Source organism: Malus domestica, chromosome 11 (assembly GCF_042453785.1).
Source record: "Malus domestica chromosome 11, GDT2T_hap1".
NCBI lineage: Eukaryota > Viridiplantae > Streptophyta > Magnoliopsida > Rosales > Rosaceae > Malus > Malus domestica.
Window position 1 is genome coordinate 33,743,613 of NC_091671.1, and position 15,768 is coordinate 33,759,380.

The 15,768-nt window shown below is 34.1% G+C and overlaps 1 protein-coding gene and 1 long non-coding RNA gene across 3 annotated transcripts; both read left to right on the top strand.

Annotated features, from left to right (window-relative positions):
* The first annotated feature begins 254 nt into the window (after positions 1–254).
* On the top strand, positions 255–2,616 carry LOC139189600 (uncharacterized). Its single transcript, XR_011573402.1, has 3 exons — positions 255–832; positions 1,451–1,509; positions 2,373–2,616. It is a non-coding gene; the product is annotated as an uncharacterized lncRNA (long non-coding RNA).
* Positions 2,617–11,724: 9,108 nt separating this feature from the next.
* On the top strand, positions 11,725–14,002 carry LOC139189294 (probable magnesium transporter NIPA9). Of its 2 annotated transcripts, none has more exons than XM_070807966.1 (8): positions 11,725–11,883; positions 11,972–12,045; positions 12,225–12,319; positions 12,473–12,602; positions 12,721–12,809; positions 12,907–12,963; positions 13,049–13,107; positions 13,739–14,002. In XM_070807966.1, the coding sequence occupies exons 3-8, from the start codon at positions 12,269–12,271 to the stop codon at positions 13,866–13,868; spliced, it is 516 nt and encodes a 171-aa protein (XP_070664067.1). In that variant the 5' UTR covers positions 11,725–11,883; positions 11,972–12,045; positions 12,225–12,268; the 3' UTR covers positions 13,869–14,002. The 2 variants fall into 2 exon arrangements, with proteins under 2 accessions (XP_070664067.1, XP_070664068.1); XM_070807967.1 differs by having other exon boundaries at positions 13,785–14,002.
* Positions 14,003–15,768: the final 1,766 nt, after the last annotated feature.

Genomic DNA, 15,768 nt, shown 5'->3' on the forward strand with positions numbered 1-15,768 from the left:
ACATATCCTCGTAGTACTCGTCGCTACAGACGTGTGGGCGCTGACGGTTTGTGATTTGGAGTTATATCGAAAAAGTTATTAACGTTTGAAATTTGAGATTTTAAGGAATTATAATTTTAGTAAAATCTAGAATTTCTTTTATGAAAATGAACGGCCCGGATTTATTGAAGAATGAAATGGATGGCTTAGATGTAAGAGAAAGAAAATAAAAATAAAATTAGGAAAGAAGGTTTTGTGTGTGTGTGTACGTGAAGAAGAAGAAGAAGAAGATTAAGGATTGGGCAGAAACTGCCCAACCAGAAGAAGAGAGAGCCAGAGCTCCGGGAGAGAAAGGAGGGAGTCCAGCGAATCAAGAGAAGAGAGAGGAAGGGCTAGCCAACCAGGAAGGAGGAAAGGAGGAAAGGAGGGAGAGAGAGACGCGGGGGATCGGCCGGATCCCCTTGGCCCATTTTTGACCCGGTTGGCACCCATGCCGATTTTCGGTGATTTTCACCCGTTTTTCCGGCGAATTGCTTCAAGAAACTTCATGGGAAACACTCTAGGAACCTTCCTCTATCCATTCCATCTCAAATTTGGAGAGATTTGGCTTTGAAAATGGAGAAAACCGCAAGAAGGGGTGCGGCGGCTTTGGCTTCGAATCACCCAATCCCGAAGCAATTTCTTCCAATTGCCACCACCCATAGCATCCTCTTAGCACCTGGAACAAAGCCCAATAAGTATTAGGGGCGTTGGAACAAGTTTGGAGGTCGAATTGGAGCTCACCCAATTCTAGGGTCCGCACGGAATTTGGTGAAATTGGAGCTCTTCCAGGCAAAATTGGCCTTTTCCACAGGTATGAAAGTTGCTCTACTAATTGAGATCTTCAATTCTGTATTTTTTGAGAATTTTTGGAAATAGTTGGATTTTCCGGCGAACCGGGGCGGCCGACCGCCACCCGCGGCAGCCCGTGCGGCGGCGCGTGGCCAATGGCCCGCCAATGTCATTCTTAGCATGTGTTTAAGGTTCTAGGTTCAATTTTGATAATTGATGGACGTAAATTGAGTAATTGAATCTAAGTTCGTTTCGATTCGTAGTTAGGTGAAAATGTGAATTGACGATCCGACCGTTGGATCGTCGCCAAACTTTGATACATTATAATACATAATATTTGAGGATTATAGGAACTTACGGATTGGGAATCTGATTTACGGATCTTCCGGAATTAGAGTTGTAAGTTCATAAAATAGAATGTTAACCGTCACTTAGTTTTGGAAATTGACGGAGATCCGACCGTTGGATGATAATGAAATTTTAGGATGTTTTCCTAGAGGTATTTTGTGGACCTCTGGAAGTTATGGATTTGAAATCTGAGTTGCAGATCATCTGGATCGAACTGCGTAGTGACGTATTGTATATGAGTTATATATTTTATCGGCATGATTTCTGAGATTGGATTTGATTATTGTTCTAGGCGCTGATCGTTATGACGCCTTGATGTGTGGTGCTACGGAGTTGTTGGGCGAACTCCAGGTGAGTGGGCAATTTTGTTTTCGTATTACCTATATACTACTGTTTTTCCCAGAAAATGTGTTTATATGAAAATATGATTTAAATTGCCATGCATACAATTGTTGAGATATTTGAATTTGATAATTGATGCATATATATGTGAATTGACGTGGTGGACACACAGGTGAGTCTTTACATTATTCATACGATTTATTTATGTGAATTGCATTGAAAGCTCATAATCTGCACCCTAGGTGTTAGTGCTTATATTATTCACCACACCGCACGCTCGCCTTGGATCCAAGTAGGTGGATGTCGTACAGACCACTAGAGGTGGTTTCGACATGCCAGTCGTACAGACCATTAGAGGGGTTCCAACTGGTGGGTGACCTTAGATATGCGCGCCGACGATTGATGAGAAGCACTAGAGCGTATTATTTCACCATCTTAGTCGTACAGACTACTATAGGTAGTTCCGACTTATGTGCAGTGTAGTGCCGTACAGGTCACAGTTGGTGACTCCGGCAGGGCCGTACAAGTCACAGTTGGTGACTCCGGCTGGATGGGATATTGAGCTATAGAATCAGCTGTACAGGGCCATTTTAGGGTCTCCGGTTGATTTATTATTTCACCTGATTTATATTGATGCATTCATATTATATTTTGACATATGACATGGCATGGCATATTCCTTCTGAAAAGCATTGAAGGATTGTGATTTGAGCTTTTGATGATATATATATATATATATATATATGTTTATATACTACTTTTCTGGGAAAGTATACAGGTTTTACAGCGAGGGGTTAGAAATGTTTTAAATGAAATGTTTTAGAAAAACTTTGTTTTACTGACCCACTCAATTTTGTTTTGCGCCCCTCCAGGTTCAAGTTAGCAGAGCTTTGGTGGCCACGAGGAATCCAACGGTGTTCTGACAGAATTCACAAAAGTAGGATTCACCCTCGGGTGTTATATCTTAGTAATTGTATCTTTAAAGCTTCCGAACTGTGTAAATGGTTACGTCACTCTCACGTGACGGCCAGCATACCCTCCTTCGGGACAGGGTGTGTCACCTAAAAACTATAATAAATATATATATATATTAACTATAATAATTATACCCCCAAAATATTAACTATCTATAATAATTATATATATATATATATATATATTAAATTTTGAATTAAATTTTGTAAAAATTATAATTATTATTAATTAATATGCATCCATTGATTTGATTCCATATGATTATTATAGATAGTTAATATTTTGGGGGTATAATTATTATAATTTTTATAAAATAGTGGAATATGTCATATGTGTGATAAAAAGTTAATAACTTAAAAAAAAGGAATGGAATGGAAATGATAAGAAAAGTTAATAATTATTAATTAATATGCATCCATTGATTTTATGGAAATGATAATAATTATTAAAAAGGGAGGGAAAATGAAAATAATAAGAAAAGTTGAAAAGGAAACAAAAAAGAGAGGGAATTAGGGAAAGATGGGTAGGTTGCCGGAGGGAAAAGTGAAAATTATAAAAAAAGTTGAAAAGGAAACAAAAAAGAGAGGGAAAATGAAAATTAATAGAAGTGGTGAGAATTTTTTTATTTTTTAAGTTATTAACTTTTTATCACACATATGACATATTCCACTATTTTTATAATGACACGTGATGTACTACTCTGTGTACCGGTCAATTATACGTACAAAATAAATAGATTTAAATCTACTTAATAAAAAAAATATATATATATATATATACACACACCATTGAACTTGATGGGATACGAATTCTCCGAAACTAATTTCAACGATCACAACCGTCAAACTTGTTTGTATATGCTTTGAGATCACATTAGCAAAACAATCGCAAAAAACAAACATTCAAAGATCAAGTAACGGTACAAAGCTTTTCGACGGTTATAAACAAAAAATCACGATTTAACGGTTATTTTAACTCCGATTTTGATGATTTTTTTACAGCTACACTCCTTGACCCTATATGAATACAATGAATAAATTCGATCTTCAATTTAAAATATTTACACAAGTAGATACCACAAAATCTTATGTTATATTTAATGAAAGTATAAATAAACTCTAAGTGTTAGTCAATCTATTGTTTTAATGGTATACGAATTCTCCGAAACTAATTTCAACAATCCCAACCGTCAAACTTGTTTATATATGCTTCAAGATCACATCAGCAAAAAATCACAAAAAACAAACATTCAGAGATCAAGTAACGGGACAAAACTTTTTGACGGTTATAAACGAAAAACCACGATTTAACGGTTATTTTAACTTCGATTTTGATGATTTTTTACAACTACACTCCTTAACCCTATATGAATACAATGAATGAATTCGATGTTCAATTTAAAATATTTACACAAGAGGATACCACAAAATCTTATGTTATACTTAATGAAAGTATAAATAAACTCTAAGTGTTAGTCAATCTATCATTTTGATGGGATACGAATTATCTGAAACTAATTTCAACGATCCCAACCGTCAAATTTGTTTGTATATGCTTCGAGATCACATCAGCAAAAAGATCACAAAAAACAAACATTCAGAGATCAAGTAACGGTACAAAGCTTTTCGACGGTTATAAACGAAAAATCACGATTTAACGGTTATTTTACCTCCGATTTTGATGATTTTTTACAGCTACACTCCTTGACCCTATATGAATACAATGAATGAATTCGATATTCAATTTAAAATATTTACACAAGTGGATACCACAAAATCTTATGTTATACTTCATGAAAGTATAAATAAAGTCAATCTATTGTTTTGATGGGATACGAATTCTTCGAAACTAATTTCAACGATCCCAACCGTCAAACTTGTTTGTATATGCTTCGAGATCACATCAGCAAAAAATCGCAAAAAACAAACATTCAGAGATCAAGTAACGGGACAAAGATTTTCGACGGATATAAACGAAAAATCACGATTTAACGGTTATTTTAACTCTGATTTTGATGATTTTTTACAACTACACTCCTTGACCCTATATGAATATAATGAATGAATTCGATCTTCAATTTAAAATATTTACACAAGTGGATACTGCAAAATCTTATGTTATACTTAATGAAAGTATAAATAAACTCTAAGTGTTAGTCAATCTATCGTTTTGATGGGATACGAATTCTCCGAAACTAATTTCAATGATCCTAACTGTCAAACTTGTTTGTATATGCTTTGAGATCACATCAGCAAAAAATCCCAAAAAACAAACATTCAGAGATCAAGTAATGAGACAAAGCTTTTCAACGGTTATAAACGAAAAATCACGATTTAACGGTTATTTTAACTCCGATTTTGATGATTTTTTACAGCTACACTCCTTGACCCTATATGAATACAATGAATGAATTCGATCTTCAATTTAAAATATTTACACAAGTGGATACCACAAAATCTTATGTTATACTTAATGAAAGTATAAATAAACTCTAAGTGTTAGTCAATTTATCGTTTTGATGGGATACGAATTCTCCGAAACTAATTTCAATGATCCTAACCGTCAAACTTGTTTGTATATGCTTCGAGATCACATTAGCAAAAAATTGCAAAAAACAAACATTCATAGATCAAGTAAGGGGACAAAACTTTTCGACGGTTATAAACGAAAAACCACGATTTAACGTTTATTTTAACTCCGATTTTGATGATTTTTTACAACTACACTCCTTGACCCTATATGAATACAAAGAATAAATTCGATCTTCAATTTAAAATATTTACACTAGTGGATGTGGATATCACAAAATCTTATGTTATATACTTAATAAAAGTATGAATCAACTATAATAATTAAATATATTAATTTAACAATTTTATACCCCTAAACGACAAATGTTCAAATGTTTTAATGTTTTGAAGTAATATTTATGTGACAATGTGTGGTATGTGCAAATTTAAAAAAATAATAATAATTTCTTAATGGGTCATAACGGGTCGGGTCACTTTACCCGTTGGGTAAAGTGACCCGTTAAGATAACGGGTGTGCCACGACACGACTCGTTAAGATAACATGTGTTACACGAAAATGACACGAACACGACAGACACGACCCATTTGCCAGGCCTACGGGCTAGTGCCTAGTTGCCTAGGCGCCGGGGGGGGGGGTTTAGGCGAATTTAGGTAAATTTCTTGTATATCTTGTAAATAAGTGCATACTTGACACTTATAAAAAATTATACTTGTATCAATTCATAGATAAGATAATAAAAGAATGATAAAAAGCAAAAAAAGTATCCAATAAGTCCATTTTTTTTTTTAGTGAAACGATAGCATTAGTAAGTTAAATGTTAGATTAGCCACTGACGGGGTTTGAACCCACGCCATCATGTAAGGGCACAACATATTTCCACCACTGTGGTAAATGGCCACTTGCAACAAGTCCAAAATTTAAAAACACATTAAGCATCTATGCCATATAACAATAGCAAGGTTCTAAAAAACGCTAGGCGCTAGTTGGACGGCGAGCTGTGGCCTAGAGCCTAGGGGTCTAAGCGAATTTAAGTAAATATATCATATATTATACGAATAAGTATTTACTTATACTAAAAAAATATAATTGTATTACAATTTTAAAAGAATAAAATACAAAAATATAAATTAATTTTGTAACAATGCAAATTGCTTGAGTACAAATATATTAAAAGACCTTTACAAATTCCAATAAGAAACCAAAAAACCCACGGTATTAACCCCCAAAAAGGCCGACCAATCGTAAAAAAAACATACAAATTACAAATTGCTTTTATATCCAATTAAATTAACACCAAATTCAAAAAATAAAAAAGAGTGAAAACTGGCCTTTGAGTTTTATGCATGGGTTTTGACGAAATCCCCTATCTACCATCTGAGTCCACAATCAATGCAACATAAGCCGAAGGATTTGAAGAGTATCAGTTTTTACTATTTTTAGCACGCAAAAGGCCTGCTCAAAGATTTTAGAAGCTCCAATATCTTTAAAGGCTGCAATCCCTGCTGGAAGATGACAAAAACAATAATTGGAATTTATATATGTTTATATTGTAAACCACGACATTTAATAACGTAATTTTTTTTTCAAATCATTTTTTATTCTGGATAAATGATATTATTTAGAAGCTTCAATATCTTTAAAGGAAAACTAATGAAAATGGTTTGAAAACTTTGAGTTTTAATGATAAGGACAAAATAAAGGGTAAAGTGAATAGTACCAGGATTGACTTTTTAGTGTAAAAATGTGATTTTTTGTTAAAATGAATAGTAATAGGTGTTTTTCATTAAAGTTCCCTATCTTTAAAGGCTGCAATCCCTGCTGCAAGATGACAAAAATAATAATTGGAGTTTATATATGTTTATATTGTAAACCACGACATTTAATAACATAATTTTTTTTCAAATCATATTTTTTTTTAGACAAACGATATTATCTACATTAATCAGAAGCGAGGTGAGCTTAACCTCATAATGGACTTACAATAATGTGGTTCAAATTCATTTTTGACGAGAAACAAATCTAAGACCTATAATTTACAAGTGAAAAAGAATATCAATAGACCGTAATACTAAGTGATAATTGTTAATCTACATTTACAACTTATGCCTTTATTAATGGTGTGGTGATGATACATCATACTTCATATGTGGAACTATGGAAGGTCAAGGACGAAAACCACACACGATTCGCAAAAATTAGTTATACACCAAATAATTAATATTTACAAATTGGCGTTCAGGTGGCTATTAGACACACGACTAAAAATTGAAAACCTACAAAACCACATAATTTCGCAAACCTACAAAACCACACTACCATTTTTTAAAGTAAGGATTTGCAGGGCATATTAATATAATACTTGGTTTTCGTAGTTCCGACTCGCCTTACTCCAGCACTAAAAAATTACGATCATAGTCTGATATTAGTTTAGGGCCTATGACTGGGTAAATAATTCATGTCATTAAGGATTCCTTTATAAGGACATGAAATAAGTTCCTTCCATAATATCATTGCTCAAATTAATTAGTAACATTGAACTCATAGGTTTTATTGTATAACACTCATCCTATCAAACTCACACCGCTGTAGCAAGATACCAAACTCATTTAAACCACTGGGAAGGCCTAACTCTGTAAAACTTGTTTTGTGTTCCACTTTACCCCTCACCATATAAGTCTGTTCCAACAAGATCCTCTCCGGATCCTCTTTGTGAGGATCCCAGAGATCCGTGAGTCTTGTCCGTTCATCGTACATCGTGCGGTCAGTTTTCGTCAGGTACTATTTGTGTTCAATTTTAAAGAAAAAAATTTAAAATAATTTTTGATCACACGATGTATGATGAACGGATACGATTTATAAATCTATAGGATCTTCACAAAAAGAATCCAAAGATGATCCGAATTCAAGTCTGTTAACAAACTTTTGCTTAACTCTGCCACATGGACACTATGTGGCCCAAAAAATTAATAACTTACGTACAACATATAGAAATGTTATTTTATTCAAAACAATCCAACTTTTGTTTCGGGCAGTGGCAGGGACAGAAAGATTTGAAAAAGAAAAGGAAAAGGGATACACACACTATGCATGGCACATGCATCAATTTGGACACTTGGTCCAAAACAACCCTACTTTTGTTTCCTTAAAAGGGAAAGAAGACCTTTTGGGTCAGCTATAAAATTGAAAGCACAAAATTCCATTATAAGATATATGTGTGTGGGTGGGCCTGACAATGCTTAATTTTTCCTTCTTCTCTTTAATTAATTATATATTATATTTTTAATTCCTTCATGTTGAGTTCAATGCGACCAAAATTAAGTCAAGTCAAGTTCCCCTCTAGACTCCAATTAACGAAGTGCACTTAGCTCTGTTATTTTCTAATTGCTCTTGTTATTTCGTATATGTTCATGTATAAATCACTAATTAGGCGTATATATAAACGGAAATATTTTTGCTCACCATCCTTAAGTAATAGTGATGTTCAACTAGAGTTGGCTCTGAGAGTGCACAAGTAGTGTAACCCCACAGAGCCCAAGAACGTTCTACTTTCTTTCGAATCTGGATTTTCGTCGAAGTCTCTTTGTGAGGATATCGGGAATCCATAAATTATATTCGTTTATCATATATCGTACGGTCAAAAATTATTTTAAATATTTTTATTTAAATTTAAATATAAATAATACCTGATAAAAACTAATCGTACGATATATGATAAACAGACATAATTTACAAATCCTCATTATCCTTGCCAAAAGGATTCAGTGAGAATCCTCTTGGCTTTCTTTTGTCAATTAGTTTCTTTTTTCTACATAAAGACTTGACTTGATTTGTGAAGACCATTTATATTTTTTTTTGGTGTAAAGTTCAGTTCATTTAAATATTCACACTTTTCATTCATTTTTATTCATCTTTTTAGGTTTAGGAGAACAAGAAAAAGAAACAACTATCATTGTAAAAAATGCAATGGTAGTTAGAGGCCATAGCCACATATATAACAAGTGTTAGATCATCTTTCTACATCCCCTACATAAATGTGTATTGACCTAGAATAGGGATGAAATATTGGAAAATTGAGTCTTTCTCGACAACTAATCATCTTCGAAGCGAAAACCGAAAACTTTGATACAACGAGGCATTCTCCCATATGGTTTACCTAATAGCCCCAAAAAAAGTATTCTTTAGTTACCGTTTTCCCTTTCTTTCATTTCTCATGAACAAATATACGATGGAGTTTATGGTGCTAAGTTTTTTAATAAAAAAGAAATATCCTTCAAGGCTACCACTTCTTAGGTGATAAGTTATCAACTTCCTCAAAGTTGTTATTCCAACTTTGAAATTGCACTATCCTCAAAGTTGTTATTCCAGCTTTGACATTTATGAACATCGGCGGAAGCTCAAGCACTTCGGGATGCTTTGCTCTTGGCCAATCAACGTTAAATCAAGAAAATTGTGGTGGAAGGCGACTCAAAGATTGTTATTGATGCAGCTTGGGAAAATATGCGATACCGTGGATTTGGTGAAATGGAATCAAGTCTTTAAAGAAGCAAACTTTATAGCAGATGCTATTACCGTTCTTGAGTATAATTGTACTAATTTATATGTTTGGGATGGGTATGTTCCTGCCCAAGCAAAAAAAGCTCTTTTGTATGACTCTTGAGACTAGACTTGGCAGTTTCTGACACGACACGATGACACGACACGAAAATAACGGGTTTCGGGTCAACACGATAACCTATCGGGTTATTATCGGGTGACCCGTTAAGAACCCGTTATTAACGGGTTCTTAACGGGTATACACGTGGGTAACACGTGGGTGACCCGTTTCGACCCGTTAAGAAAAAAATTAATTTGATAATTTTAAAGTTTAATTACTAAAAGATTTATTATAAAATACAATAGCCATATTAATATATACAATATATTCTATATTACATATATTTTTTTGTATTATTATTCTATATAAGTTATAAAAAAAAAGTTTTAGTCATTATTTATTTTTAGGGGCTTTTAGATCTAGGTCCAAAAATATAGATGATTTTTAGGAGTGAGTCCAGTTATATAATTACATGTTTTTATTTCTTTTATACTCATTTTATATTTCTTTAAAATATTAAAAATCAATTAAAATATTCTAATATGAAGCATTTTTCAACTCCAAAAAATCTAATTAATATCTTATAACAGAAAAAACTAATATACTATAAACGAGATATGAAACCTAACTAAAAAGTAGGAAAAACATAATATACCTACAAGCGAAGCAAGACACATTAATCTGTAACACGTTAATTATAAAGAAGAATCTGTCATATAGATACATAAAAATAATTAACCTGTGATATAGGTTGATTATAAAAATTAAAAATAAAATCTATAAACGAGGTTTAAAGAGGGAGGAAGAACAAGAAATAACAAAATAATAATAATAATAATAATAATCAAAGAGATAATTAGGAAGAAATTTGATTTTTATAATAAATCTTATTATTGAATAGATAATTATTGATAATTAAATAATTAAATTTAAAGAATTGGACTTATTTTAATAAATTGGACTATTCTTACTATTGGCTAAAAAAATTGGACTTATATCAAGTTTCCCCTTATTTTTATTATGAGAGTTCTTTATTATCATTACTAATTTACTAGGATAATAAATTTTACTTAACAGTTAACATGTTCTTGTCCAAAATTAAAATAAACTAGTATAATATTTGTATAGGCAAGAACTAAGAAGACATACATACAATACAAGTATGAAAAATGTGAAAGAATATATAAACACTTGCTATTCATCATTATTCCTCTACGAGTAGATAATGGTTACACTTTATCGTTTAGATTTTTAAAATCCTCCCAAACCCTCATGAATAATGTTTTTTATTTGAAGGCAAAATTAATAAAATTAATAATAATTATTGTAGAAGTGTAAAAAATGTAAAAAAAATATCCAATCACTCTTAATGACAAGCTTTACAACTTTCATGAAGGGGTCAGCTTCGAAATCCAACACTATAATCCATAAACCTTCAATTTATATTTAACCGTCGATTATCATTTACGCTTTATTCTTGTTACTGAATTTCATTTTTTAAATTTCATTTTTTAAAACATGATCATCTGGTGGATGTAAGAAGATGAACGGTTTAGATATTTGATATCACGTTTCGATATTTATGGTTAATTGAAATATGAGTTGATGTCATATAGTTTGTATAAACTTTATAAACATCAAGCAATATTTTGACTAATCGTAAAACTTTGAACATAATATCAACGATCCAAACCGTTCATCTTCTTGCATCCTCTAATAGATCATGTTTTTAAAAAAGAAAATCTGAAAAAACAAAATTTGATGAGAAAAATAAAGCATAAATGTAAACAATAATCAACGGTTAAATTTTGATCTATGATTTATATGATTATAGTGGCGAATTTCGAAGTTAAGTTCTTCACGAAAGTTGTAAAGCTTATTATTACGAGCGTTTATATATTTTTTCTATATTTTTTATACTTCTACATTAATTAAAAAACTATTAAAGACTTTACTTAAATAACAGCCGTTAGATCAATGAGATTAAATCTGTACCGTTGGATTCTATTTCAATTATATTATTACAATTTTTTTTGGACAAAAAACCCCTCATATTTTCCATTGTTTTCCATATGAGTCCTGACTGATTTGATCAAAACAAAAAAACCCCACTGCCTAGCCCTAAATTATTTCTGTCTAGTCTCCCCACTCCCGGCCGTAACCCTCTCCCAACCCGCCCGCGGCGCCGTTTGTTCTTCCTAGCCCCTCTCTCCCGCCGTCTTTCTTCCAAAATTCCGACAGCCACGATCTTCTCGTCTTCCATTCGTACGACATCTTCCTATGTAAGTATTTCTCCCTCTTCAACCTTTCTCTCTCTTCACTCTTTCTACGCTCATATTTCCCATTTCTGACCACGAACGATTGACACAGCTTCTTGCGTTGGATTCCTCTCTTGGAATGGAAGCCATGGAAGAAGGAGAAGAAGGAGCTGCTGCTCCATTTTGGTATGCACTGACTCACAGATCACCTTAACTCGACCTGCAAGTTTCGAATCCCAATTTGTAATTTTGGATTTGGATTCCGGGATTCCGGTTCCAACTGGGAATTGGGTTTCGTTTCAAATTCCCAAATTTTGAGGATTTACAACAAAATTTCAAATTTTGAATGTTGTATATGTTTTCAGGTGATCAGGGCGTATGTTTCAAAGCATGGCTGATAGGATTTCTGATGGATATATTCGGAGCTTTGTTAATGTTGAGAGCATTGTCTTTAGCTCCTGTAAGTGCTTCAACCCCGAAGCTAGGATTTTTCATTGTTTATTGTTTCGATTTTTGGGGTATTTGTTTTCTTTCTGCAATTTGTTTACGTATTTGGTGATTGGAATTAATGCTGTGCTACATTTTGATGAATGTTGGATGATGTATTTTTCAGGTGTCTGTCATACAACCGGTTTCCGGGTGTGGACTTGCGATTCTTTCAATCTTTTCCCATTTTTATCTGAAGGAAATGATGAATGATGTTGACTGGATGGGGATTACATTAGCAGGCATTGGCACTATAGGTAATGTAAGTTCTTCACTGTGCTTGAAAATTCAAGTGTCTTCACTGGGAACTGTTACATTACTTTTGATTGTGTGTTTTGTTTTAAGAATAATTTGTGTGAGATTTTGTATTTGCAGGGGTTGGTGCCGGAGGTGAGGAGCAAAAGGCTTCCATAATATCGGTGTTTGATCTACCATGGTTGGCAATTGTAGTCGCCTTCTTGTTTGTAGGTACCTTATACCGTGCATCATCTGATGTTTATAGTTGGACACTTGGGTTTATGCAGTGTAATGATTCTAACCCTGCAAGGCCTCTTTAAATAGGTCCTCCTTAATGGGTGGCTACGCATCTACAGACGTCAACGCAAAGAACAGGAGTTGGTAAGCTGATTACTTCGTTTCATCTATCTTTAGTGTTTGAGTATGGTGCCCACGACCAGTTCACTGATACCTGCTCATGGTACAGATGGAATATGAAGTTGTTGAAGAAATTATATATGGCTTGGAATCTGGCATTTTGTTCGGGTATGATTCTGTCCAGCATGTTTCTTATCACGATTCACATATAGATTCATCTCTCTCATCTTTCAGTTCTAAAAGGGAAATTATTAAAAAGCATATAATGAGTTATAGTGTGCATGCTAGTAGATGTCAATGATGTGTTGAGCATGTCAGTTGTGTGTACTTTATGTTACAAACGATAGAAAGTTTTAAGGGCTGGTTTGGTATTGCTGTGCTTTGAAAAAAAGCTGCTGTGAGAATAAGCGGCTGTGAAATAAAGCCAGTAGAGTGTTTGGTAAACTTTTTTGTGAAAGTGCTTTTGGAAAAAAAATCAGGATGATAGTGTGTCTTTTCATTAAAGGAGCACTGTAGCTCCGTGTGCTTTGAAAAAACTGGCTTTTTTTCAAAGCAGCAAATAGCAGCTTCAGCTTTTCCTTTGATTTTCAGATTATTCTCACAGCAGCTTCCAAAATAAGCCCTTTTTTTTCAGTTTACCAAACACAAAAATGACCCTCAGCTTTTTATCACAGTGGCTTTTTTTAAAATCACCTCAATCCCAAACGGGCCTAAGTCTTGTTGATTTAAATCATGAAGCTGCTCTTGTTGTCAAGCCATGTTTAAAATTATAATGCAATTATCACACATCTTATTGCAGGATGGCATCTGTGATAACAAAGATGGGATTTGTGTTCTTGGAGCAGGGTTTCCACAGCATGCTGGTCCCGATATGCGTGATAATCAGCATATGTTGTAGTGGTACAGGGTTTTATTACCAGGAATGTTAAGCACTTTACCAAGTTCCTAGTTTCATATCCATGTGCTCACGTAAATTGAATGTCGGTCCCATGAAATAAATTTATAGTCCCATTGACTATATCAAATTGTAATCAAGCAATACCATTCTTGCATGGTTAGAAGATTGATTTGTGTTTTGGTTCTAATCAAGCAATTGTGGGTTCAACCTTTTTTTCACTAAAAAAAAAGTGTTATGTTTTTTATTTAATTATTTATTGGTTTAAAATATATTTTCCTTAACGGGTAACGGGTCGGGTCATATTACCCATTAATATTATCGGGTTGATTTCGGGTCGGGTCATTTTACCCGTTTATTTTACCGGGTGTTACACGACACGACCCGTTAAGATATCGGGTATGATACGAAAACGACACGAACACGGGAAACACGACACGAATGCCAAGTCTACTCGAGACCTTGAGTGTTACTGAGGCTTCTCCTTAAATTAATTTCCTTCTTCCCAAAAAAGAAAAAAAAAGCTATTTCACAATAATACGGGTGAAAGTAAAAGTTAACACAGTAAAATTGTAACACCCTATGGGCTTTTACTGTATAAAGCCGGACCTCATTTTCTTTTTCTCTGCAACTAAAAACTGAGGACTGTAAGAGAAGAGAGAGAGAGAGGAGAGAGAACCACACTGTAAGAGTAAGAGAACAGAGAGAGAGAGGAGAGAGCACCACCACCGCCACAATGGATTTGCAAGTCGAGCGAAAAGACATCGTTGAGCCCAAACGCACCCACGCCTTCAAGATGAAAGGTAAGAAGTTGTTCAGCAAGTTTAATGGTTATTTTACTTACTAAGCGAAGCTAGTAGTAATTTGTTAATTTTATATTTTACTGGTCTAGTGTTGGCATTGTACTCTTTTGTCAGTTGATTAGGATGAGAATTTGAAATACAAACAGTAATCATAATACAAGAAATTAAAATATTTAAAAAAAAAATTCAATCTCATATTGTTTCAGCCTCGAAAGATTGTCATGGAACCCTAAATTTTGCGTATTCGTGGGGAAAATACGCATTTGTGGTGGTGGATTCCAGGAAGAGCAATTCATATGGGTATACGATCTCCAATTAGGAGACTAAACTGTTTCAAATTCCTGGAGTTTCAAGTATTCATCTGCTCACTTATGGTAACGTGGCCGCTTACACGTTCGTGATGACACAACTGAAAGAGAATGCCGAGGTTCACCTGCAGTCTGGGTTTGTCATCAACGTGAACTGGGTGTGCCATGCCATTTATTCGTGTCAAACTACGGAATCCGCTGGATTCATAGTGGTTGGATGGAACCCAGGCAACGATGAATGGATTCCGTAGTTTGACACGAATAAATGGCATGTCACACCCAGTTCACGTTGATGCCAAACCCAGACTGCAGGAGAACCTCGGCATTCTTTCAGTTGTGTCATCACGAACGTGTAAGCGGCCACGTTACCATAAGTGAGCAGATGAATACTTGAAACTCCAGGAATTTGAAACAGTTTAGTCTCCTCATTGGAGATCGTATACCCATATGAATTGCTCTTCCTGGAATCCACCACCACAAATGCGTATTTTCCCCACGAATACGCAAAATTTAGGGTTCCATGACAATCTTTCGGGGCTGAAACAATATGATATTGAATTTTTTTTTAAATATTTTAATTTCTTGTATTATGATTACTGTTTGTATTTCAAATTCTCATCCTAATCAACCGACAAAAGAGTACAATGCCAACACTAGACCAGTAAAATATAAAATTAACAAATTACTGCTAGCTTCGCTTAGTAAGTAAAATAACCATTAAACTTGCTGAACAACTTCTTACCTTTCATCTTGAAGGCGTGGGTGCGTTCGGGCTCAACGATGTCTTTTCGCTCGACTTGCAAATCCATTGTGGCGGTGGTGG